General features: G+C 42.4%; 1 protein-coding gene across 1 annotated transcript in view; it reads right to left on the reverse strand.

Annotated features, from left to right (window-relative positions):
* LOC126175702 (tRNA N(3)-methylcytidine methyltransferase METTL2) overlaps positions 1–13980 on the reverse strand; it is a 64437-nt gene extending 50457 nt beyond the window's left edge. Inside the window, exon 1 of the mRNA XM_049922637.1 lies at positions 13792–13980. Within this exon, the coding sequence (XP_049778594.1) occupies positions 13792–13886 (95 nt within the window). The 5' untranslated portion in view covers positions 13887–13980. The remainder of the gene's footprint in view (positions 1–13791) is intronic.
* Between the last annotated feature and the right edge of the window lie 12201 nt (positions 13981–26181).

The following is a 26181-nucleotide window of genomic DNA, read 5'->3' on the forward strand; positions in this document are numbered from 1 at the left end:
GTGTATGCAATCTATACCAACAATAAAATCTGTTGTACAAAACTAACTGCATATTCTCCCCAAAAAAGACAGTATGTTGCTTTTTGCAAATGTACATTTGTTGTATTCACTATGACTTCTTTTTTCACCCCAGAACAAGCAAAAATACACAATTTTTGCTGAAATGGTCTACCAAAAACTGAATTACTGAAAAAGTTTCCCTGCAGACTCCAGATGCGTCTGTAGCTTGAGACTTCATTGGGGACCCCTTTTCTTGTAAACTCGTACTGTGTTTGTTGGTTTTAGAATGTCGGGTAACTCGCCAGTAGCTAGGTATTTATTAATTTCTGGAATATGCAACTAAATGCATCTCTTGGTGCCATGTCTTCAAATATTTACTGCCATTCAACAGCAAACAATGGAGTGCTGAGGGCATCTAATCTTCCTTTTTTTGATAACTTCTACTGAATACAGTTTAGAGTCCATGTAGTGTTGAGCTAATGTATTCACAGCAGACTTCAAACTGGTGGTTAGGCCGGTCAGCATGCTGCTGCTGGAATTTCTCTGTCAGGGCAGAATAATGATGAGTTGGCAGGGTGCAAGACACCAGTCCATCACAATGGCGATTAGTGTTACCTCTTGCCGTGCCCCAACGCTGTGCTATCTCAACCCTCATGCAGGGTGTGACCAGAGGTATCACCCGGCCATAGCAAAGCTTGGCAAATTTACCATATACACTCACTTAGCAGTACCTATCTACAACTGCTGCCTGTGCCAAAAACTACTCTGTATCAGCCGTTGGCCCAATGTGACTAACCCAGCCTTTTCTACAACCATTTGCCGCCTCCACTAGCTGCTGGTCTATGGGCCACTCCTGGATCTGATGCTACCAGTGTCTGAACAGATGCCACATGGGTAGGCTCTCCATCAGTCTTTCATCAACCAGCTCCTGGGAACCTAGAGCTACCTGCGGTCCTGCACATACGTGCCGCACTGACGGAGGAATGCTTGACAATGTTACATTTACAGAGCTGCTGACCCTATGACTCTGCTGAGACCGCGTTTTGCCCACAATGACTGCTGATAAATACATCATCTCATGTTTTGTCGAGGTGGACTCTGCCACCTGGCTACATTGCACACCACTCAGTTGCTGACTTCTGTGAATGCACAAGTTCTCCATACATTATGATGTTGGTACTGAAGCAAATCTGATTCCACGACAGACAAGGATCCAGTTCTTTACATCGAAAGCCCTGCTCACCATCCTGGCATCTAACAGTATCAATGGTCAATGGACCATTCTGGCAATCTAACCAGATTTGATTACTTGAGTGTGTGGTCTCAGCAGAGTCGTAGGGTCAGCAGCTCTGTAAATGTAACATTGTCAAGCATTCCTCCGTCAGTGAGGCACATATGTGCAGGACCGCAGGTAGCTCTAGGTTCCCAGGAGCTGGTTGATGAAAGACTGATGGAGAGCCTACCCATGTGGCATCCGTTCAGCACCAAAGAAACTGTTACAGGCATGCATATTCATATACAGAGATATGTAAACAGGCAGAATACTGTGCTGCAGTCGGCAACGCCTACATAAGACAAGTGTGTGGGGCAGTTGTTAGATTGGTTACTGCAGCTACAATGGCAGGATATCAAGATTTAAGTGAGCTTGAACTTGGTGTTATAGTTGGCTCATGAGTGATGGGAAATAAATCGCTGAGGTAGTGATGAAGTGGGGATTTTCCTGTACGACCATTTCAAGAGTGTACCATGAATATCAGGAATGCGGTAAAACATCAAATCTCCAACATCGCTGCATATTAGCATCAGACTGTTCAAGCTTCTGGACGCTCTGCTATGGTTTGGGGCATGTGCACCTGGAGTGATATGGGATACCTGATACATCTAGATAGGACTCTGACAGGTTACATGTACTTTAGCATCCTGTCTGATCACCAGCATCCATTCATGTCCATTGTGCATTCTGACAGACTTGGGAAATTCCAGCAGGACAATGTGACAACCCACATGTCCAGAATTGCTATACAGTGGCTCCAGGAACGACACTCTCCTGAGTTTAAACACTTCCGCCAGCCACCAAACTTCCCAAACATGAACATTATTGAGCATATCTGGGATGCCTTGCAATGTGCTGTTCAGAAGAGATCTCCACCTCCTCATACTCTTATGTATTTATGAACAGCCTGCAGGATTCATGGTGTCAATTCCCTCCAGCACTACTCCAGATGTAAGTTGAGTCCATGCCACATTGTGTTTCAGCATGTCTGTGTGCTCGCGGGTGCCCTACGCAATATTAGGCGGGTGTACCAATTTCTTTGGCTCTTCAGTGTGTAAACCAAGCCTATTGTCCTAGTGGAGTTTACTGAAAATTATTCATTTATTAATCAGGATGCAGTGCAAGGTTTCCATAGGGGAAATAGTAAAGCACCAATCCCTCCATTTTACAAAATCAGATGTTGGAATCTATGAGTCTTGTTCATTGTCAGTGTCTGTCTGCCACGACATAGTTACTGTTCATGTTCTTATCAAGAAGCTAATGAAACAAGTAAAAACACAGTTTGCGCATAATTCCCACATACATATTTCATTTATGCCTCCAGCACCCGATACAAAACTTTCAAAAATTGTCTCAATTTGTGCGATTACAAAAGAGACTTTGGAATGATGTTAGAATAGATTATTTTTCTACATGTCATACAAAGACATGTTCTCATGGGATTGGAGGAACAACAAAGTGATTAGCTCTGCAAGGTTCGCAGCAGAGCTTCTGTAAAGTTTGGAAGGTAGGAGACGAGGTTCTGGCAGAAGTAAAGCTGTGAGGACGGGGCGTGAGTCGTGCTTGGGTAGCTCAGTTGGTAGAGCACTTGCCCGCGAAAGGCAAAGGTCCCGAGTTCGAGTCTCGGTCCGGCACACAGTTTTAATCTGCCAGGAAGTTTCAAAGATAATCTTCTTCTATACAGAAGTGGGCTGAAAGAACCCAATTGTCTGCCCTCAATTTATTAACTACTGTAAAGCTGTAGGAGAATGAAATATAAACTTTCAATGACCTTTCAGGTTTACAAGAAAATTATTGGTTGATTTGGGAGAAGGAACCAACCAGCGAGGTCATCGGTCCTATCGGATTAAGGAAGGTTTGGGAAGGAAGTCAGTCGTGCCCTTTCAAAGGAACCATCCTGGCATTCACCCGAAGCGATTTAGGGATATCATGGGAAACCTAAATCAGGATCACCGGATGCACGTTTGAACCATCATCCTCCCGAATGCGGGTCCAGTGTGCTAACCACTGCACAACCTCACTTTGTCACAAAATTATTTTCTAGGATATAAAAAGCTAAACCACATTTTTTCAATTGTCTAATTTTTTGGCCAACTTTGCTTCAAATTATCTATATGAAAACATATCATGAAATCATTTATTATTATTACATGTACGATCATGCAAGATGACTGAGTTTTCTTTCAAGAAAATATTGCCAGAGATTATATGTGTCTATGGTTCTGTGGTAATATTGGTTCATGGCTTCAGTCATACCTAAAGGACCAAAAGGAGACTGCAATGCTGAATGGCTCTTCCAGGGACCTGTTTCATCTGAGTGGGAGACCTCCAATTGCAGTGGGCCATAAGGCACTGTCTTAGGTCCACTGATATTTCTTGTTTTCATTAATGACCTTCCTCTTTGTTTGCAATACAATGAGTAAATTTATCATTTTTGCAGATGATACTACAATTCTCACTGATAAACTATCCAGCAAAATTCCTAAACAAACTACAAACAAAGCTTTCAGAAAAATTTTAAATTGGTTTTCTTGAAATGGTCTCTTAGTCAATGCAGATTATATGAGATTTCATAAATCACAAAGAAATCTTAAAGAAATCAACATAAAGTGTATCGACCAACCAATTTAAAAAGGTGAGGACACAAAATTCCTGGGTGCATATGTAGACAGCAAATGTAATTGGTCAACCCACATCCTTCATATTTTTAAAAGACTTATCTCAGCAATATTTGCACTATGAATGATTACTTCTGTAGCTGAAGTAGATACCATTAAAGTTTCCTACTTCTGGCTACTTTCATTCATTAATGTCATATCCTATTACATTCTGGGGGGGACCAACCTGTTGGAAAAAAATTTTTCACTGCAAAAGAAGAGCTATCAGAATAATGAGCGGTGTCCATCATAGACACTCTTGCAGGTACTTGTTTCAAAAAATGGGTCTACTTCCAGTACACGTTTTCCTTGTTGACCTATGTCTGTAATAACTTTTCTCTATATAAAGACAACAGTGAACACCATGACTGTACCAAAAACAGTTTGCACACTGAATTGAAAAGTCTAAATCTGCTTCAAAAAGGAGTTTATTACTCCAGAATTAAGCCATTTAATGCATTCCCACCACATATCAGAACCCTTCAGAAAAAACTGCCTAAATTCAAACACATTCTGAAAGAGTACCCGACGGAAAAATCTTTTTACATTGTCAATAAATTTTTGAGAGAAAATGAATAACACCATGAAATTTACAATTGTTTTACAAATACTTATTCTGAGTACTACAATAGGCATTCAAAAATTTGGTTTTTGGTATTCATGTATTTACTTACTAATTGTAATACTTAGTGTAACACAACTTTCTGTTAAACGGGTATATGTTCTAAATTAGATATTTTATTTACATTGTATCTTTTATTTTATTTATGTAAGATACATCTAAGCTATGTAGAATTTGACACATTCCATAGCTTTGTGATTTACTTACTACCTGGATCTACAGAACACAAAATAAACAAATAAATAAAAATGAACAAAGTTGCTGAAAAACCTGGGGTGCACTGTTGACAGCTGCATTACGGGGTCAAACAAATGACTATATCTCCCAGAAGTATCAAACTGGTGATTGTGAAACTTTAGGCATGCTTAGTGGGAACACATGCTGATGTTCACACAAAATTTCATCAAAATATATTTATGATCATACAGGAACCTGCAGACCACTTGGCATGGAATAATTCAGTTGCTAAACTAGGAAACAGTTCACAGCCAATATGCATTCACTTGCCTCATTCGAATGAAGCTGAATCATAGTGTATCATTCAAATGATGCTGTATCAAATTCACCATCATAACTCCCAGATAAGGATAGACTAGACAGGCCAAGAAGTTTGCAGGACAAGATACAGTCACATCCCAATAATGGCCATCAAAAATTTTAGTGCACTACCAAACAGTGTTCAGCCCCTAATAGTGGAGCTGTTCAAAGCAAACATGTTTAGTGACCTAAAGAAACATCATCATACTCTGTAAATGAATAGAAGAGTGACTACCTAATTTGAAAGTCAGTGCTATGGCTCCACTATCAACACTGATATTGTGCTTCTAATGTTATTACAGTGTCCATTTTATTCTTCTTTTTCTTCTTCAGTAGCACTACAGCCCTTGGTGAGCCTTGGCTTCTTCAACGATCTTCCTCCATACTTCACGGTTATTTGCTGCTCTTTTCCACCATCTATTATTACGTCATCAATCCATCTTCTTCTAGGTCTCCCTTTTCGCCTAGCTGAATGGACCACATCTTTCATCATTTTCTTTGGAATTCTATCCTCTGCCATTCTCTCCAAGTGTCCTAGCCATCTTATTCACTGTGATTTTACAAATTTTACTATGTCCCTACCTTGTATTAACCCTTATAATTCGGCATTGTAGCATATTCTCCAGCCTTCATCCTCCCTTATTGGCCCATAGATTTTGCATAGTATTTTCTGCTCAATGGTTCTTAGTGCATTTTTATCATGTTCTGTCAACTCCATACTTCTGACCTGTATGTGATAACTGAGCAGACTGGGGAATTATATAGAAGCAGTTTTGTTTTTCTTGTAACAAGGCTATTTCTGAAAAGTTGCATATTTGCGAAGTAAGCTCTGTTTCCTGTTTGTATTCTTTCCCTTACAGCCTTTCCAATACTGTTATCATTTGCTATCAGTGCCCCCACGTAGTTAAAAGAGGACACTCCTTTGAAGCATTTCCCATTGATGTTTAGGTTTTTAGGGGTTCTTCTGGCCTCAGATTGTGACATTACCATATATTTTGTTTTGTTTTCATTTACTATGAGACCAATTTTTAAGGCTTCGGTTTCCATTGTCTAGTATGTTTCCTTGGAGTGTATTGATATTTCTTCCTACTATAGCAATGTCATCAGTGTATGTACATATCTGGCTAGTTTTCATAAATATGGTGCCTCTTTTGTCGATTTTATTTACTACACTATGCACGGCTATATTGAATAGGACAGTGGAGAGATTACCAACTTGCTTATTAAAGTCAAAGCTTTCACTCGTTCTGCTAAGGACCTTTACTTCTGCTCTTGTCTCTGTCATTGTCATTCTGATTAGTCTTATTAGTTTAGCACACATACCAACTTCTTCCAGTACTCTGTACAGTTATTGCCAATTTATGCTGTCAAAGGCTTGTTTGAAGTCAATGAATAGGAAATGTAGATCTATATCATATTCATAGAACTTTTCCATCATTTGTCTTATCTCAAATATTTGATCAGGTGTTCCTCTGTCTGGAAAGCCACACTGATATTCCCCTTGTATGCCTTCTGCACACTTCTGTATCCTCTCATTTAATATACTTGTGAATATCTTATAAGCTGTGCTTATGAGTGTTACACCTCTATAGTTTTCACATGCTGTTATGTCCCCTTTCCTATATATGGGGATTATTATTCCAGTTTACCACTTATCTGGCATAGTTTCTGTTTCCCATATATCTGATATTAATGTGTGCAGTTCCTTTATTACAGCCTCACCACCAGTTTTTATTAATTCAGCAATTATGCTGTCTTCCCCAGGGGCTTGATTATTTTTTGACTTGTGCACAGCCTAGGAGACCTCTTGTAGTGTTGGTTTTCTTGCCTCATTGGTACCACTGTCTGCTTCCAGCTCCACTCTTTCCTCCTGTGTGGCTCTCTCTTCATCTTCTAGGCTGGTGCTTAGTGTATCTTTACTCTGCCCATCTTCCGACTACCTGTTCTTCCTTCCTTATCATTTTCCCATCTTTACTGGAACAGGTCATTGTTTTTGGCTGGAATCTATTCTTCATTTTGCCTACAGCATGACAGAACTTTCTTATTTCACTCTGTTCCTTTAACTCTTCTACTTCTTGAAATTTCTTCTTAGTCCACTCTCTTTTCTCTCTCTTTCACAGTCTGTTAGCTCTTCTCCTTAATTCTCTATATTGGTCCACATTATTTCTGGTTTCTATCTGTAGTACTTTCGTTCTTGTCATCTATTGCTAACCTGCAATCTTCATCAAACCATTACCCCCTGGGTTCTTCTATTCCTTCTTATTCCTATTATTTCCTCTGCAGCATCTTCAAGGGCTTTTTTAATCCTGTTACTCCTTTCGTCTACGCCTTCTGCAGTCTTTTCATTACTCAACTTTCTGCTTAGTGTTGCTTGGTATTTTTTTACTTCATCAGGGATTTTCAGTTTGTCTGTATTCCATTTCATCATCTTTTCTATACTGTTGCCATTTGTTAGTGACAGTTTCTCTCTCAAGAGTGATTTTATCACAAAGTGGTCTGAGGCACAGTTTGGTCCTCTGCAGCTCCATACATCCGTAACTGGCGTGAAGTGGCGTGCAATCACTAAAATATGGTCAATCTGATTGACTACTCCATTGACTGCATACTTCCAAGTGCCCAGATGGATCACTGTGTGTGGGAAGCAGTTACTTTTAATAATCATATTATTCCTTGCTGCGAATTGGCATAGTAAGTCTCTAGTCTTGTTGTTTTCTTCATGTAGTGAATATTTTTCAGAAACTCCATATGGATGTTCATTCCTCCCTATTTTTGCCTTAAAATCTCTTATTACTAGCGTCAAGTCATATTTAGGTAAAGCGCAGCATCCTTTTTCCAATTCTTCGTAGAACTGTTCCTTCATTATATCCTCTGTTGGTGCATGTGCATCCACTATTGATATATTCCTAAATTTCCCTCTTAGTCTGAGTCTGCACATCCTTTCACTTATGGGTTCAAATTCTAGAAGACTTTTCCTGACTTCCCTTGTTATCATAAACTCTCTTCCAAGTTGGCCTGTTCTTTCTTCTGGTCCACTACATACCAACGAGTACTCAGGTTTATTTATCTGCCCATTCCCATGCCATCTTATTTCCTGTAGCCCTGTTGTTGTTGTTGTTGTCTTCAGTCCTGAGACTGGTTTGATGCAGCTCTCCATGCTACTCTATCTTGTGCAAGCTTCTTCATCTCCCAGTACGTACTGCAGCCTACATCCTTCTGAATTTGATTAGTGTATTCATCTCTTGGTCTCCCTCTACGATTTTTACCCTCCACGCTGCCCTCCAGTACTAAATTGGTGATCCGATCCCTTGATGCCTCAGAACGTGTCCTACCAACCAATCCCTTCTTCTAGTCAAGTTGTGCCACAAACTCCTCTTCTCCCCAATCCTATTCAATACCTCCTCATTAATTATGTGATCTACCCATCTAATCTTTAGCATTCTTCTGTAGCACCACATTTCAAAAGCTTCTATTCTCCTAGTGTCCAAACTGTTTATCGTCCATGTTTCACTTCCACACATGGCTACACTCCATACGAATACTTTCAGAAATGTCTTCCTGACACTTAAATCTATACTCGATGTTAACAAATTTCTCTTCTTCAGAAATCCTTTCCTTGCCATTGCCAGTCTACATTTTATATCCTCTCTACTTCGACCATCCTCAGTTATTTTGCTACTCAAATAGCAAAATTCCTTTACTACTTTAAGTGTCTCATTTCCTAATCTAATTCCCTCAGCATCACCCGACTTCATTTGAATACATTCCATTATCCTTGTTTTGCTTTTGTTGATGTTCATCTTATATCCTCCTTTCAAGACACTGTCCATTCCGTTCAACTGCTCTTCCAAGTCCTTTGCTGTCTCTGACAGAATTACAATGTCATTGGCAAACTTTAAAGTTTTTATTTCTTCTCCATGGATTTTAATACCTACTCCAAATTTTTCTTTTGTTTCCTTTACTGCTTGCTCAATATACAGATTGAATAACATTGGGGAGAGGCTACAACCCTGTCTGACTCCCTTCCCAACCACTGCTTCCCTTTCATGCCCCTTGACTCTTATAACTGCCATCTGGTCTCTGTACAAATTGTAAATAGCAATTCACTCCCTGTATTTTACCCCTGACACCTTCAGAATTTGAAAGAGTGTATTCCAGTCAACATTGTCAAAAGCATAGGTTTACCTTTTCTGTGTCTAGCTTCTAAGATAAGTCGTAGGGTCAGTATTGCCTCACGTGTTCCCATATTTCTACGGAATCCAAACTGATCTTCCCCGAGGTCGGCTTCTACCAGTTTTTCCATTTGTCTGTAAAGAATTCGCGTTACTATTTTGCAGCCATGACTTATTAAACTGATAGTTCATTAATTTTCACATCTGACAACACCTGCTTTCTTTGGGATTGGAATTATTATATTCTTCTTGAAGTCTGAGTGTATTTTGCCAGTCTCATACATTTTGCTCACCAGGTGGTAGAGTTTTGTTAGGACTGACTCTCCAGAGGCCAACAGTAGTTCTAATGGAATATTGTCTACTCCTGGGGCCTTGTTTCGACTCAGGTCTTCCAGTGCTCTCTCAAACTCTTCACGCAATATTGTATCTCCCATTTCATCTTCATTTACATTCTCTTCCCTTTCTATAACATTGCCCTCAAGTACATTACCCTTGTAAAGTCCCTCTATATACTCCTTCCAAGATTCTGCTTTCCTTTTTTTGCTTAAAACTGGGTTTCCATCTGAGCTCTTGATGTTCATACAAGTGGTTCTCTTCTCTCCAAAGGTCTCTTTAATTTTCCTGTAGGCAGTATCTATATTACCCCTAGTGAGATAAGCCTCTACATCCTTACATTTGTCCTCTAGCTATGCCTGCTTAGCCATTTTGCACTTCCTGTCGATCTCATTTTTGAGACATTTGTATTCCTTTTTGCCTGCTTCATTTACTGCATTTTTATATTTTCTCCTTTCATCAATTAAATTCAGTATTTCTTCTGTCACCCAAGGATTTCTACTAGCCCTTGTCCTTGTACCTACTTGATCCTCTGATGCCTTCACTACTTCATCCCTCAAAGCTACCCATTCTTCTTCTACTGTATTTCTTTCCACCATTCTTGTCAATTGTTCCCTTATGCTCTCCCTGAAACTCTGTACAACCTCTGGTTTAGTCAGTTTATCCAGGTCCCATCTCCTTAAATTCCCACCATTTTGCAGTTTCTTCAGTTTTAATCTACAGTTCATAAACAATAGATTGTGGTCAGCATCCACATCTGCCACTGGAAATGTCCTACAATTTAAAACCTGGTTCCTAAATCTCTGTCTTACCATTATATAATATATCTGAAACCTTTCAGTATCTCCAGGCTTCTTCCATGTATACAACCTTCTTTTATGATTCTTGAACCAAGTGTTAGCTATGATTAAGTTATGCTCTGTGCAAAATTCTACCAGGCGCCTGCCTCTTTCATTTCTTCCCCCCAGTCCATATTCACCCACTACGTTTCCTTCTCTCCCTTTTCCTACTATCGAATTCCAGTCACCCACGACTATTAAATTTTTGTCTCCCTTCACTACCTGAATAATTTATTTTATCTCATCATACATTTCATCAATTTCTTCATCATCTGCAGAACTAGTTGGCACATAAATTTGTACTACTGTGGTAGGTGTGGGCTTCGTGTCTATCTTGGCCACAATAATGCGTTCACTATGCTGCTTGTAGTAGCTTACCCGTACTCCTATTTTTTTATTCATTATTAAACCTACTCCTGCTTTACCCCTATTTGATTTTGTATTTATAACACTGTATTCACCTGACCAGAAGTCTTGTTCCTCCTGCCACCGAACTTCACTAATTTCCACTATATCTAACTTTAACCTATCCATTTCCCTTTTTAAATTTTCTAACCTACCTGCACGATTAAGGGATCTGACATTCCATGCTCCGATCCGTACAATGCTGGTTTTCTTTCTCCTGATAACGGACGTCTTCTTGAGTAGTCCCCGCCTGGAGATTCGAATGGGGGACTATTTTACATCCAGAATATTTTACCCAAGAGGATGCCATCATCATTTAATCATACAGTAAAGCTGCATGCCCTCAGGAAAAATTACAGCTGTAGTTTCCCCTTGCTTTCAGCCATTCGCAGTACCAGCACAGCAAGGCCGTTTTGATTAGTGTTTCAAGGCCAGATCAGTCAATCATCCAGATTGTTGCCCCTGCAACTACTGAAACAGCTGCTGCCCCTCTTCAGGAACCATACGTTTGTCTGGCCTATCAACAGATACCCCTCCGCTGTGGTTGCACCTACGGTACGGCTATCTGTATTGCTGAGGCACGCAAGCCTCCCCACCAACAGAAAGGTCTATGGGGGACGCCTGTAGCCCTGTGACATCATATTTAAATTTTAAAATTTCACTGGCTATTTCTTTCATTTTTTCCAGGCTGAAGCATTGTCCTCACATTCCATGATGCTACTGTCATATCCTTTATCCGTTTCCTTTGTCAGGGCCGTGATACATATTTTCCATTCAGTTTCCAAGGCTTCTGTCGAATTTCTGTAATATTCTTCTTTTTTTACTTTTTTACATTATGGGGTTATTAGCCCCATGCCCAACATCCAACTTGGAGGACCAGGATTTGTATTAGGTTTGCTCCTCCAGGGAAGCTGGCTTCACTATGCCTCTACAGCCCTCCATGCCCTATATTGTGGGACACACTTAATCAGTCGAGACCAATCCCGCTTGGGTGACCCTCCTCGACTTCAACTAAGTATGCAAACCGTACTGTCCAGCACTGAAGGTGCCTACTATAAGGTAGCGTCCCCTGGGAGGGCATCCATTTTATTGCTGTAATGTTATTGGAGATTAATTTAATCCTGACACAGCGCAACCAGTTGTCAATGTCATATTGTTGGTAACAAATGGTACTAGTAATAAGGAAAATGGTGACAGATTTTAGTATGGTCTCTCTTACTCTGTAATTACACTACACATATTCTCTGCTGAATGGGACGTATATGTTTACTACACCTAAAAAGCTGATAGAGAATCGTAACCTAACAAGCTCTTCTAGCTGAAATGTCAGTAGTGCTCATAGTTTTACCTTAATGGGATTTTGTGTTAAGTATAAATTCTGAGAATGCTTTTGGTAGCTTGAGCAGTCATATCAACAAGAGGTTATTAAGACAGTGCCTAACATGACTGGGTTGCTCTAAAATACATCAAATGTAGACCTACAGAATGTATCCAAGATGTTTTACAGAAATGTCACCTCACCAGTCATAAAACTCACACTCACACTGGCAATTAGGTAAACGGCTCTAAGCACTATGGGACTTAACATCTGCGGTCATCAGTCCCCTACAATTAGAACTACTTAAACCTAAGTAATCTAAGGATATCACACACATTCATGCCTGAGGCAGAATTCGAACCTACGACCGTAGCAGCAGCAGCGCAGTTCTGGACTGAAGCGCCTAGAACCGCTCGGTCACAGTGGCCGGCAATTAGGTAAACATCACATATTGCCCACTTGCATTTTTCAATGTGGTGCACGATAAACATTACACTGCACTACCAGTCAACCTGTTATCATAAACTTTACTTGGCTTTCACATTCATTGGCTTTGTCAATTCTCAAGCAAACAGTCACCTTTCAACCTAACCTAGATCTTTGACAGTGCCACAGATCAGTCTGTCACCATAACCAAGAATGTTAAAAAATGAAAGCTAATGAACTTGTGCAGAAAAAAACTAGAGGGAGGGATCATATGTACTTATCAGACGCAAATCCAACACAGGTAATCCCAATATGATGATTCTTATTTGGTAGAAACCTAAATTTTGTTAAGTAATTACCTTCGGTACATACAAAATCGTTAGTGGCACAGACAATGGTAGACCACTTCAAGTATTGAATAGTAAACTGTATCATTGGTGATACACATATTTGGAAGCAGTGCATTTCATAATTCAAGTCATGTTACCCATACACATTGTATTTATGCAGCTAGCCCCTAACAGTCCATACTCTGGATTTAACTTATTGTCTAATAGTGATTTACACAGGGTGGAAATTCACAGAATATCACAGCTAAAGTAACAATAAAATCGTCTGTGTTTCAGTGGAAACGTCATTTACAGGAATAAGATACAATACACAGCTCAATTCAATCTGTTTGTGCAACTGGACAACATACATTTAACTAGTATAATCGTGTAATCCGCAGAACAGGTAGTTGTTATGATCACATATTTAATTATTCTCGTTTAACGAAATCGACAGCTTTGGTCAGAAATGGGAACACAATTCTTATCTACCGACATCATACTAAGCTTGGATTTTTCAAATCCCTTCTACAAGTTCTTTTGTCACAACTTTCACACACTTCACAAGGAATTCTGATCGTAAAATGGGCTGCATAATTACAAAACAATATCCTTACAGCAACCTTCCTGAAAACTTCGGCCTCCAGCATCAACGCTACGATAGAATCGCCGTTAATGCTTACGTACCAGGCATTGAACTGAAATACTTTTGAATGGTCTTTCAAGTATCTCGAACCATGCTGTGGCTTTTTCCTGTGCCTCGTGTGGCACAAACGCTGAAATTTTGGGTTTATAAGCTCCTTCACAAAATTCCTGCTCAACACAAGATTAGCCAAATGTAAACACATAGTTCCCAAGAACTTAAATATGTCACAATCTTTACCAGGCGTTGTGCTGAAAAACTTGGTCTTCATCTGTCAAATATCTGTTCCCAAATTGTATTCGTTTACTATCACTGTCGCTGCGGCTTCTTTCCATTGCACCTAAACAGCAAATGTCAACAAACAAACAGGTGTTTGAAAGATATTTTACACATCTCGCTGCACGGAAAGATCAGTTTAAGGAATACTTTGCGAGCAGCGATCAGATACGAATCTGTCAGTGGCGCCACTTGACTCCACGTACTGTAGTGGCACCGCTGTTGCACCTGTGAACATGAGGTTCTCAGTGGCGACACTGCAGTGATACCACTAGTTCCCAGGCCACCATCGCTCAATTCGCGCTGTACTAATTTTCCGCCCCCAGTAAATAGTCCCATTCGACTGGTTCCATCATTTCGAAACACCAACATTCTATCTCAGTTTTTGTTGAATGGCTGCTGCCGCTGTCTATTCGATTTAATTTTTTTTTTTAATTGGGTGACTGACAAACTGTCAAAAAGGGCTCAGCAGACGCAATTTCTGCAATTATACAGATAATGGGCTTATACTGTTGTGTAATTTTTGTATAAATGAATGATATAGCTCACAATATGAGAAACAATTAATGAAAAAATAAGATACATGTGGAAACAAAAGAGAATCGTACAAGTATTATAGTTTGAAAGACCAAGTACGTAGGAATTGTGAATTGCATTTGGGAAATAGTCCCTGATAATGATGTGACAGTCTTAGAAGTAAAAATGAGGAGTATTTTAAATGCCCCCATTAACGAATACTATCATCATCTTCGTATCCGTCCTGTAAGCCAGGCAGGGTTTTTATGGACAATTTGGCTCGATTTTGCTCTGTCTCTATATACTTCTTGTCTCAATATTTTTTCAAGTTTTCTCCTCTAGTCTTCAGATCCTCCTCAATTTGATCCATTCACCTTTTCCTGGGTCGTTCTATTGATATTTTCCCCTGTACACTTCTATCGAAGTGTTGTTTTGACAGGCAGTTATCCTTCATGCTCTCCAAATGTTCAAACCACTTGAACCATGCAGTAGACCTTACCTAGTTTCTCAGTCATTGACACATCCACTTGTATCTCTCCTCTAATGCCTTCATCCCTAAATTTATCTTTTCGGTCTTGTACAAGGCTGATCGCAAGAACGTCATTTGCATGTTTCTAGCTCCTTGTTAATTACACACACTCCAACTTGTATGTCAAAATCGGCATTCTATATAATTCTAAAATCTGATAAGAATGGTGTATCTGCAGATGATATTTGCAAGCCGACCCTTCTTTGGCTCGCTGTACCATACAGTATCTTTCTCATGTAATGGTGTTACTCTTATAAGTATGTTCAACTACTCCCTGGTGGTCGTACTTCGAAACATCAGCATTCTGTCTCAGTTCCTGTGAAATAATTGTTACTTTGATTCTTTCATTTTCAGTCCATTTTCACTTCCTTATTGAAAAAAATGTCAGAAAAGTGCTCAGAAGGTACAATTTCGCAGTTAAGCTTTAACTTTTCGTCGACGATGATGTTCTGAGAGACAAAACACTGACTGACTTGAATTCATGTAGAATGGGAAATGAAATTGTAAAATGAAGGAGGACACTGATACTGGAGGAACTGAACTCGAAGACTCTTGAAGATAGATATAAACTGTTCTGAGAAAGCCTGTTAAAGAAGTTTCAAGAACTGGCTTTAAATGATATCTATAGTAATATGTTATGGCGTACAGTCAAGCGTCGGCACGCCAGCCGGGAACGAGAGAGCAGAGAGGGCTGTGTAAAAGGCATCAGCCAATTGCACGCTGACTAGTCAGTCGGTGCCAGTCGTACTGTGCAGTGATCGCGTGCGGAGCTGCGGGAGCGCTTACGATACTACACCGAGCCATAGGGGCCTGCTTGCGGGTTACGTCTCGAGGGTGCGTAAAGCTTTGAAACTTACGCATACCAAGGACGCAGGAGCGACCAACTGAGTTTTTGTCAAAACACAGTTTGGCGCTCAGTATCATCTGAGGGCAAAGCAACCTCAGGAAGTATTTGGAGCTGCATTGTCGTGTCTTTTCGCCGCTGCGGAATGTCTTGTGCAGGTGATGCCTTGGGGCCGAAGCAGTCTTCCGCTGTCGACAAAAGGCGCGTCTTGTCGTTGCCGCGGGCCGCGTCGTCGGCCGTCTCGAGCGCCCCAGCTGCCGCAGAGCCAGGCTCTGCTCCCCCCAAGAGTAGGGAAATTGTGGGCCAGGACCTGGAAGCCGGCCGCGGAACCGCAGAAAAGGCTTCCGCCTCCGCCGTCCAGACCTCCGTGTCCACGATAATAGTAGGGCCAGCAATGCAGCCGGGAAACCTAACAGTGTCAACGAAGGCTGCAACTGGCACCCCCCTGGCAGCGCCCCCCCCCCCCCCTCCCTGCTCCGGACATGGCAAATAACACAGCAAATAATGCCATCCTACACAGAACACCAACAACCTCATACATCGTCAGTACTTGCAATCCCACCCCTCCCCACTCTCCTGCTTTCTAGCGCCACCAAAACCATCTCCTCATTCATTCTTTCCCCGAACAAAAGCAAGCAGACGCCCCGTCAGCCGATCGCAATCCTCCCCAAACCCACCACCTCAACCCAGCCCTCCACCAGATCCAAATACCTAAAATCCCCCCCACACAAGTCCACCACATCCAAGCAGCGGCGTGTAAGGAAGGATAGGAAGGAGAAACACTCCAAGGGGAAGAAGCAATCTATCACCCCCACCCCAACCACTTACGCACCCTCTGAGGAGCCTGCGCCACCGACAGCACCTGTCGTCGCACTGGGAGGGGACCAGGAAACACCGGCACTGGAAGGGAACCGTGTAACCGGGCAGACTCGGATGGTTTCGTGCTGGCGAGGAAAACATTTCGCCAGCCCGGGGAGTGGAACCCACCCCGAACAGATTTAAGGCGGTTGCTGATGAGCCAGAGACAACAGAAAACACAACACAAACACAGAACCAAGTCGCCCACCACCTCCCCCCGATTGTCGCAGAGTTTCCCCAAAACTACGAGGAGCTCTTCGAGCTGCTCAAGACAGAAATTGGGGGAGGCAGTTTCCAGGCAAAACCCGCAGGTGGAGACAAAATAAAAGTCACAGTACACACACTCGAACACTACAACACAGTCAAAACACTATTCAACACAAAAAACATGCCTCACTACACATTCCCCACAACAAAAACGCGAAACAGGAACATAGTTATCAGAGACCTTCCAAGACGACTGTCCCCCCAGGCAATCAAAATAGACTTGACTGCCCAGGGGTACGTCGTCAAGGTGGTCCAGCAGATGGGCAGCATAGACAGCAAGTGGCCGCTGTACCAAGTAACACTCCCTGACATACCTCAAAACAAGAGAGAAATTAAGATGGTCCTGGCTGTGCCTGTCACCACGGAGCCGCTGCGCCATAAAAACAAGACGGTGCAGTGCTTCAGGTGTCAGGGCCTGAACCACATCGCTGTGCACTGCACCATGCCAGTGAGATGTAGGAAGTGCGCCGAGGCCCACGACACTAGGACATGCACACTGAAACACACGGACCCACAAATAAGGTGCGCGCTGTGTGGCAAAAACCACACAGCGGGTTACCAAGGCTGTGAGGTCCACAAAAGACCCAAACAGCAGGCAAAGGGCGCAAAGGCCGCCCCCCACACACGTAAACAAAACACGACAAACCCAATCAGTCACACAAGAAAACAAAATACAACAACACACACAGACAAGGCCTGGGTAAAACCAAGACCGGACACACCCAGGGCAACCTATGCAGAAGTGGTTTCTCCCCGGAGAAACCATGAAAGCGTAGTCCTGTCACCACAACACCAACCACAGTCACAAGAACAACACCAGGAAACACACAACAACAACGACCAGGTCCTCCAAGACAGAGGAAGCTCTAGGGAACACCACACACAGTCCCCACCCACAGATCAGTTGTTAGGCGTTATGGTGCAGACAATGAACCTCGTCATGGAAATGATGAAGGAATTCAGGGAAGCCCAGAAGCAGAACACACAGATCGTCGCTGCCCTTCAGGCAACAGTCCAGCAGTCGCTCCCCTCTGCGACTTCCTCAGTAGTTTCAAAACCCCATCATGGATAGACGACCAAACATCCACGGCCTGACAATGTGCGTCTTTAACGCAGATGGCATTGTTAATCAGGAGGTCGAGTTCAGAGAACTCATGAAGGAGTTCTCCATCGACATATGCATGATGGGGGAAACCCACCTAAAACCGGGAATAAAAGCGACAGTTCCCAACTACGTTAGCTACCGCAAAGACAGACCAACCCAAGGCGGAGGAGTGGCCATATACATAAAAAGAGGGATCCCCCACCACCAGGTATTCTTACCAGCTACCAATAAAATCGAAGCAGTGGCGGTGGAAGTAGCCACTGCCACTGGACCCCTAACAATCGTTGCAATCTACCGACCCCCACAAGACCAGATAGATGAGGAAGACATAGCTACTCCAGGGCAAATTGAAGGCAAACTCATAATAGGGGGCGACTTCAATGCCAAACATCCTGATTGGAATTCTAGAGTAACCTCCAGAGCAGGCGCCAGATTGCAACAACTAGCGCGCAACCACCATTTCGAAACATGGGGTCCAGTCGAGCCCACACATTTTCCAAAAAACGGAGGCAGGCCCGACGTGTTAGACATAGCTCTCACCAGGAGTATTACGGGGTTTGTGACCGCAAGGACAATCAACAGAATGTCCTCCGACCACAACCCAGTGATTCTAGAGGTCGACGTGGGAGAATGGGTAGAACACCCACGGTACCAGACGTCTTACAAACGTACAAACTGGGAGCAATACCGAGAAACTGTCGCCTCTGATATCGCTCGCGCTCCGCCACCTACTGCCGAAACAGTAGAACAAGCACTACAAAACCTAACAGGTACCATCCTGCAGGCAGCAGAAGAGGCCACCCCTCCACAAAGGGATGGCCTGCCGCCGCAAATACAGCTCCTGGAACACTTGCTAGCTCAAATTCGACATAAGAACAGAGTGGCAAAAGAGTGGAAGATAACCAGAAACCAGGCCACAAGAAGGCTGCTCAATCGTCTACAGAGAGAGTTGAAGGTAGCGCTCAATGAGCACAGAAACCAGCAATGGCAAAACCGCCTCACAGCCCTCAAAGTAGACGATCACACACTTTGGCAAGCAACCAAACAATTCACAAAAAGACGCGCCAGGATGCCGCCACTGCACGGCGAGCGGGGTATGGCCTACAGCCATGCTGAAAAAGACAACGCCCTCGCCGACACTTTCGAGAAGCAGTTCCAAGCGGCAGAACCCCAGGAAATCAGCATGAAAGAGTGGTCCGTCGTCAGCTGGCTGTCTTCCTCAATGCTGAGGAGGACCCAGAAGATGAACCCACAGTTTTTGCCCCAGAAGACGTGGCAAAAGTAATTAGGTCTCTCCCCTCCAAAAAGGCGCCAGGACATGACAGTGTCACCAACCAGTTGGTCAAAAACCTCCCACCCACGGCGATCGAACACCTAGCGAACGTATTCAACGAGATTACTCATACCTGTGAGTTCCCAGCTTGCTGGAAACACGCGGAAGTGGTCGCGATACACAAACCAGGAAAAGACCCTCTATTCCCGCAGCACTACAGGCCGATTAGCCTCTTGCCAACTCTCAGCAAGATCTATGAGCGCCTCCTGCTAAGACCCATACAGGAACATATTACCAGAGAGCAACTTCTGCCGGATTTCCAATTCGGATTCCGGCGGAACCACTCTGCCCCACAACAGATCATGAGAGTGGTTGAAGCAGCCACAGAGGGCTTCAACCACAGAGGCTACTGTGGGATAGTGCTACTAGACGTAGCCAAAGCCTTTGACTCAGTATGGCATAGAGGGCTACTCTACAAATTGTACACACAAGGGTTCCCCGGGAGCATAGTTAAGCAGATCAAAAGCTATCTCTCGAACAGAACTTTCTCTGTCAAGGTAGAAACAGCCACCTCCACCAAGAGGCGTATTCGTGCTGGGGTGCCACAGGGATCGGTCCTGGGGCCCGTTTTGTACAGTCTGTACACTGCGGACACACCAACGGCCCCCCTGGTGCACACCGCTCAGTATGCTGACGATACAGCCTTCTACACAAGAAACGCGAACAAGGACCTGGTCATCCATAGGCTACAAAGGGTCTTAGATGACACAGAAACTTGGGCCTGTCGCTGGCGAATCACCATCAACTCCGAAAAGACGCAGGCAATGCTGATTACCCGTAGGCTCGCAAGGCGCGAACCTCCTCAACGCCCCCCCCCCCTCCTCCTTCACCTAAACGGAACCCAACTCCCCTGGCGCAGAACCTCCAAGTATCTTGGCGTAACCTTGGACTCTCGTCTTATGTGGAAACCCCACAAAGACGAGGTCCATAGGAAGGTCTGCGCCAGAATGTCCATCCTGTACCCAATCCTCAACTCATCCAGCTCCCTTCCCTGCTCAGTAGGAGTGAACGTATACCAGGCCCTGATCCGGCCAGTCATGGAATACGCATGTCCTGTCTGGGGATACGCGGCGAAGCAGCACCTGGACAAACTCCAGAGGCTGCAGAACCGAGTCCTCAGGAGGGCACTGCGTTTACCTCTTGGATTCCCCATTGACGATTTGCATGCCGCTGCGGAAATCCCACTCCTAAGAGAGCGTTTTCAAGACCTGGCAAGGGCCTTCTATGAAGGTTCTTCCAGGTCGGGAAACGCCCTCATCCACTCCCTAGGTCGGTATGACATGACCCGCGATAAACACAATCGCCCCATGACGATCTTCAACGACTAAGTTGAAGAGAAAATCCTAATATCCATTCCCAAATCCTGCTCCTACCCAAATTACCACAACTATCTCGCCAAATCTCAGGCAAGTACCAGACAATCATCACATCTCACAGACACCAAAAAAGTACAGAAATAATCACACACACACAAGTACACAGGGGAGTAAAAGCCGAAAGGCTACAAACTCCCCCTCACACTTCCCCAAAGAGGGGAAAGTAATAGATGAGAGCAGCACGCTGACTGACCTCTCTTCAGGACGACATTGCGACAGCAGTGGCCTCTATGCGAAGAGAACGTAAGTGGCACGCCCGACTGCCTGTGGCACGGTTCTACGAGAAGCTTCAAGACCAGCGACCTGAATAGAAGTATCCAAGCTCATTACACTGCTTGTACTTTCTATGTAACTCAAACTTGGAACTGTATGTAATGAAGAAATGTCTTATTTGTATGTCGCCATTTGCTTGTGACACATCTATGTATTTCTCAAAGTTAAGTATTATCATTTACTTTTCGTAATAAAACTCCTTCATACGATTTGCATGAGGAGAAGGTTAGAATAATTATTGCTCACACAGAGGCATTCAAACTATCATTCTTCCCATGCTCCATATGTTAATGGAATGGAGAGAAATCCTAATACTGGTATAATGGGATGTGCTCTCTGCCACGCACCTGACGATGTTTTGCAGGGTATAGATATAGATGTAGATGTAGAAGGAGATTAGGGTTTAATGTGCCATTGACATTGAGGTTATTAGGAAATAAGCACTTGCTCGGATTGTTTGAAGGATGTGAAAGGAATCTCCTGTGCCCTTCCAAAGGCACCATCCTAGTATTTATGTTGAGCAACTTAGAGAAAAACAAGGAAAATCTAAATGAGGAAGGCCAGATGCAGATCTGAACTGTTGTTTTCCCAGATATGAGTACAGTGTGCTAACCACTGCACCACCTTGTTCAGTGTAATGAAACTGTCTTTTTCAAAGGAACCATCTTGGCACTGATATTAAGCAGATCAGGAAAACTACTAAAACCCTACATTTCGATGGCTGGATGAGGATCTGAATTGCCATCATCTTTAATGTGAGTCCAACATCCAACTATAGCATCACTGCACTTAATGGAAGTGATGGAGAGATTATGATGGAAATGGATTTGGGTAAAGACTGGAATAAGAGACATGAAAATTAAACTGAGATGCCAGAACAAGTAACCAGGAGAATGTATAATAGATCAACTAAATGATATTGTCTGCTGGATTCTAAGAGATAAAAAAATACCAAGGTTTCAGCCAAATGGAAGATAGGTAGATTAATTCTGGAAAGCATACAGGAGGAGCATGGATCGATACAGAATGAAATTTTCAGTGTATGCTGATATCAAACTTCCTGGCAGCTTAAAATTGTGTGCCGGGCCGAGACTCGAACTCAGGACCTTCGCCTTTCGCGAGCAAGTTCTCTACCAACTGAGCTACCCAAGCACGACTCACGCCCCGTCCTCACAGCTTTAATTCCGCCAGTACCTCGTCTCCTACCTTCTAAACTTCACAGAAGCTCTCCTGCCAACCTTGCAGAACTCTCACTCCTGGAAGAAAGGATATTGCAGAGACATGGGTTAGCCACAGCCTGGGGGATGTTTCTAGAATGAAATTTTCACTCTACAGCGGAGTGCGCGCTGATATGAAACTTCCTGGCAGATAAAACTGTGCGCCAGGCCGATACTCGAACTCAGAACCTTTTACTTCTTCAGGCAAGTTTGGAAGGTAGGAGACGAGGGCCGGCCAGAGTGGCCGAGCGGTTAAAGGCGCTACAGTCTGGAACCGCATGACCGCTACGGTCGCAGGTTCGAATCCTGCCTCGGGCATGGATGTGTGTGATGTCCTTAGGTTAGTTAGGTTTAAGTAGTTCTAAGTTCTAGGGGACTTATGACCACAGCAGTTGAGTCCCATAGTGCTCAGAGCCATTTGAACCATTTTTTTTAGGAGACGAGGTACTGGCGGAATTAAAGCAGTGAGGACGGGCTGTGAGTCGTGCTTGGGTAGCTCAGTTTGTAGAGCATTTGCCTGCGAAAGGCAAAGGTCCTGAGTTCGATTCTCGGCCCGGCAAACAGTTTTAATTTGCCAGGAAGTTTCATTGATCCATACAGTTTAAAGGCTGCAATGCTTGCGGAAGTTTAAAGGCAGGGTCTGTCTAACACTCAATGTCAAATTGCTTGTAATCATGATGAAGGTTATGATGATGATATACTAGTTTCTTAATTCTATGAAGATAGCATCAGTGGTATGGCAGAAGATGCCAAGCAGAAAAAGGTACAATTTTGTAATGTATTCCGATGATAGGTAGAAATACAATAGTTATCTACAACATGGGGTTGTTTAAATATCTTAGTATAAACAGAAGTAAAATGAATTTTACGACAGTGTAATAGTTTACACAGTGTAAAAGTTCATTCCATTAACTGAATTCTTGTAAAAACTCATTGAAAAAGGATGAAAAGTTTTATGAGACTCAGCACAACTAAAGTTGGACTATTTGGATGCTACACTAAAATTCTTATAAAACTCCATCTGAATATTGGCCTATCTGAAGGTTCAAAGACCACACTGACATAGGCTTTGGTCTCTATTATGTGACAGATGAAAACCAAAAAATATGAGCTGTTATTATTTGTGAGTATTTTTATAGCCCACTTAAAAAGATTAATAATAGAATACTTTTAATGGCACCAGGTGCCTGTCATAGTGCTTTTTTTGTTAAATCTGCATTAATTACTGTTCCAGGGAAAAGTACTGGTGCTAATGCTGATGATGTATTTGACAGCTAATATCCTAAATAAATCTGACAACTGCAACAAATGTACATTGTAATGAAAGCAAATGCTCAACTGCAACAAGAAAAATTAATCATAGAAACAATTCTTACACTTTCACTCTACATTACTGTTCTGTTAGTCCCACATGACAAGTGGGTTAGACCCTGTGGAGTTTGGGGATTAAGGCAGCTATTGTTGATTGAAGCTTTAATTTCCTCATACTTCATCCCTGGATGACTGAACTGGTACAAATGATGCCTGTGAAAGAAAGACAAAGATCTGAAACTGAAGTACAGTTGAGCACACCCTTAGGTTAGAAATGTTATTTAGTGAAGATTTACATGAGCTGCAGCTCCTGGTTGGGTGCTATTTAGTAACTTGTTAGCATATATTCATTTCTCACACTTTCTCTTCCTGTACAAGAAACCATGACTTAGCAGCAGCTTTAACACTTGGGGAAAATGCTATCACTGTCACTGTTTTAGTGTTTGTAATTCTTTTTATGTGTATATTGTGTCTTCACTTGTGTTTGTCAGTGTGGAAGTATATTTTGGTTCCTTTCATAGCCAAATCACACACACATATATCGATGTGAAGGTATTCAGTAGCAACATGCATTTGGATTACTTCATTTAACTTGGAAATATTCTAGACTGCGTAGGCAAATAACATACAGAATGGTAGAAACTATACAATTTTGAAAGTCTTTTCAGCAGATGGAATTAATTTTGTGATTTTCAGTGCAAAAAAGTTTTATACAACAATAGAGGTACCTCAGAGTAGGTGATGTGCCAAACTGTTACAACTGAACAGTTATAACAAAACTGAGATTTCTCTCGATTGGTGTGTGGATGACACAGGAACTGAGACTAGCAGAGCAAAAGAAGTAATGCTGGACTTTGTTTCCAAATGTTCCATTACAAAGGAAATTCTGGGAGTACTGCTCAGTTTTAATTTTTTCTAAAATTACACAAAACAACAGGACTGAGCCAAGTAACTGGAAGAAAGCACAGATGGATAGTAGAAATGACCCACAAAACTACCATCCAATATTCTTGCCATCCACTTGTTGTAGAATCAAATAATCTGAGCTTAAGTATAATGAGGTGTCTAGAACAGAATAATCTGCTCCATGTCAAACAGCACGGATTCCAAATACGCTGATTATAAGATACCCAACAAAATTTCCTGACAGCTATGGATTAAGGCAGAAACGTAGGTGCAGTATTTTTTTATTTTCGAAAAGCATTTCACTCAGCACTAGAGCTACATTTATTACCAGAAGTACAATCACATGGCATATCAAGTAAAGTCTGAGATTGAATTGAGGATTTTTGGTAGGGAGGATGCATGTTTTCTTGGAAGGAGAGACATTGACACATGTAGATGTAATGTCAGGTGTACCCTAGGGAAGTAAGTTGGAATTCTTGCTGTTCACGTTGTATATTATGAGCCAGTGACAATGTGTTTAGCAACTTGAGACTTTTTGCAGCTGCGACAGTTATCTATACTGAAGCACTGTTTGAAATGAGATGCACAAATATCCAGTCAAATCTTGATAACATTTCAAATTTGTGCTTTGATAACATTCCAAATTTGTGCTAAGATTGGCAATTAGCTTCAAACACACAAATATATATAATACTGTGCACTTCACACAAAGAATCAGTCAACTCATACGAACTCCTGGATGTAACAGTTTGTGGCAATATGAACTGGAATGATCACATAGGCCTAGCCAAAGTAGGAAACAGACTTTGATTCATTTGCAATGTAGTAGGAAAATGCAATCATCCTACAAAGGAGATTGCTTAAAAACACCCATGTGACCCAACGTAGCATATTGCCCAAGCATGTGGATCCCATACGAAACAGGACTAATAGTGGACATTGAAAGTATATTGCAGTAGCCGAAAGTTTTACATTATATATTATTAAACTGTCCCTGTGTGCATCAGTAACATATTAAGTCAAAGTAATCTCGCGATCGTAAATTGCATTTGAGTGTGGTCTTGGCATGTACAGTAAAAAGATTAAAAGCGCCAACAGGAAGAACTTAAGGAGATCAGTCATAAACAATTATTCATTGAAGCAAAATGCCTTTGGATCATGATTATTCAAATATGTTTCACAATTTACTTTTATTCATGAGAAAAAGGAATAATAATTTGCCCATTATCAATTACAAAATTATAAGGGTCGTTGCCAGGCTGCTTAAATCGACATTGCTGTGAGACAAACGGAACTGGCAGGTGGACTTGGATGAGCGCTTTAGTACATTCTACCGAGTGGTGATGAAACTGCTACTGGCATGGCAAAAAACAAACTGCAGACAGCTGGCAGCATCTTGAAGCAGTGTGCAGGCAGCAGGCAGGTGAGTTGCAGACAGCTGGCGATATCTCCCAGTAGCGTGCGTGCAGCAGGAAGTGCCCTCTCGGTAACAAGTGTTTTCTATCACATTTCACCAACAAGTGCGCTCTGTCCCATCTTGCCAACAAGGTGATCTGTCTGTGTCATCCAGAATTATGTACCTGTGCATGGCCATGCACACAGTTGGCTGGCTTATATTCTTCCCTATCCAATCAAGTTATTGTTCACCATCCCTGTTAAATGTTCTGTGCCATTCACAATTCCCATGCCTAGACGTCCACAAGTAGATTTCATTACAGGTGGAATTCATTCACTGCACAAACTCCATGTCGCCAGTTATGGATAGATATCTTGTGTCCTGTCCATTTGTAACCTCTTCCTCCTCCTCTGCTAAAATCAC

The sequence above is a fragment of the Schistocerca cancellata genome, chromosome 3 (assembly GCF_023864275.1).
Source record: "Schistocerca cancellata isolate TAMUIC-IGC-003103 chromosome 3, iqSchCanc2.1, whole genome shotgun sequence".
Taxonomy (NCBI): Eukaryota; Metazoa; Arthropoda; class Insecta; order Orthoptera; family Acrididae; genus Schistocerca; species Schistocerca cancellata.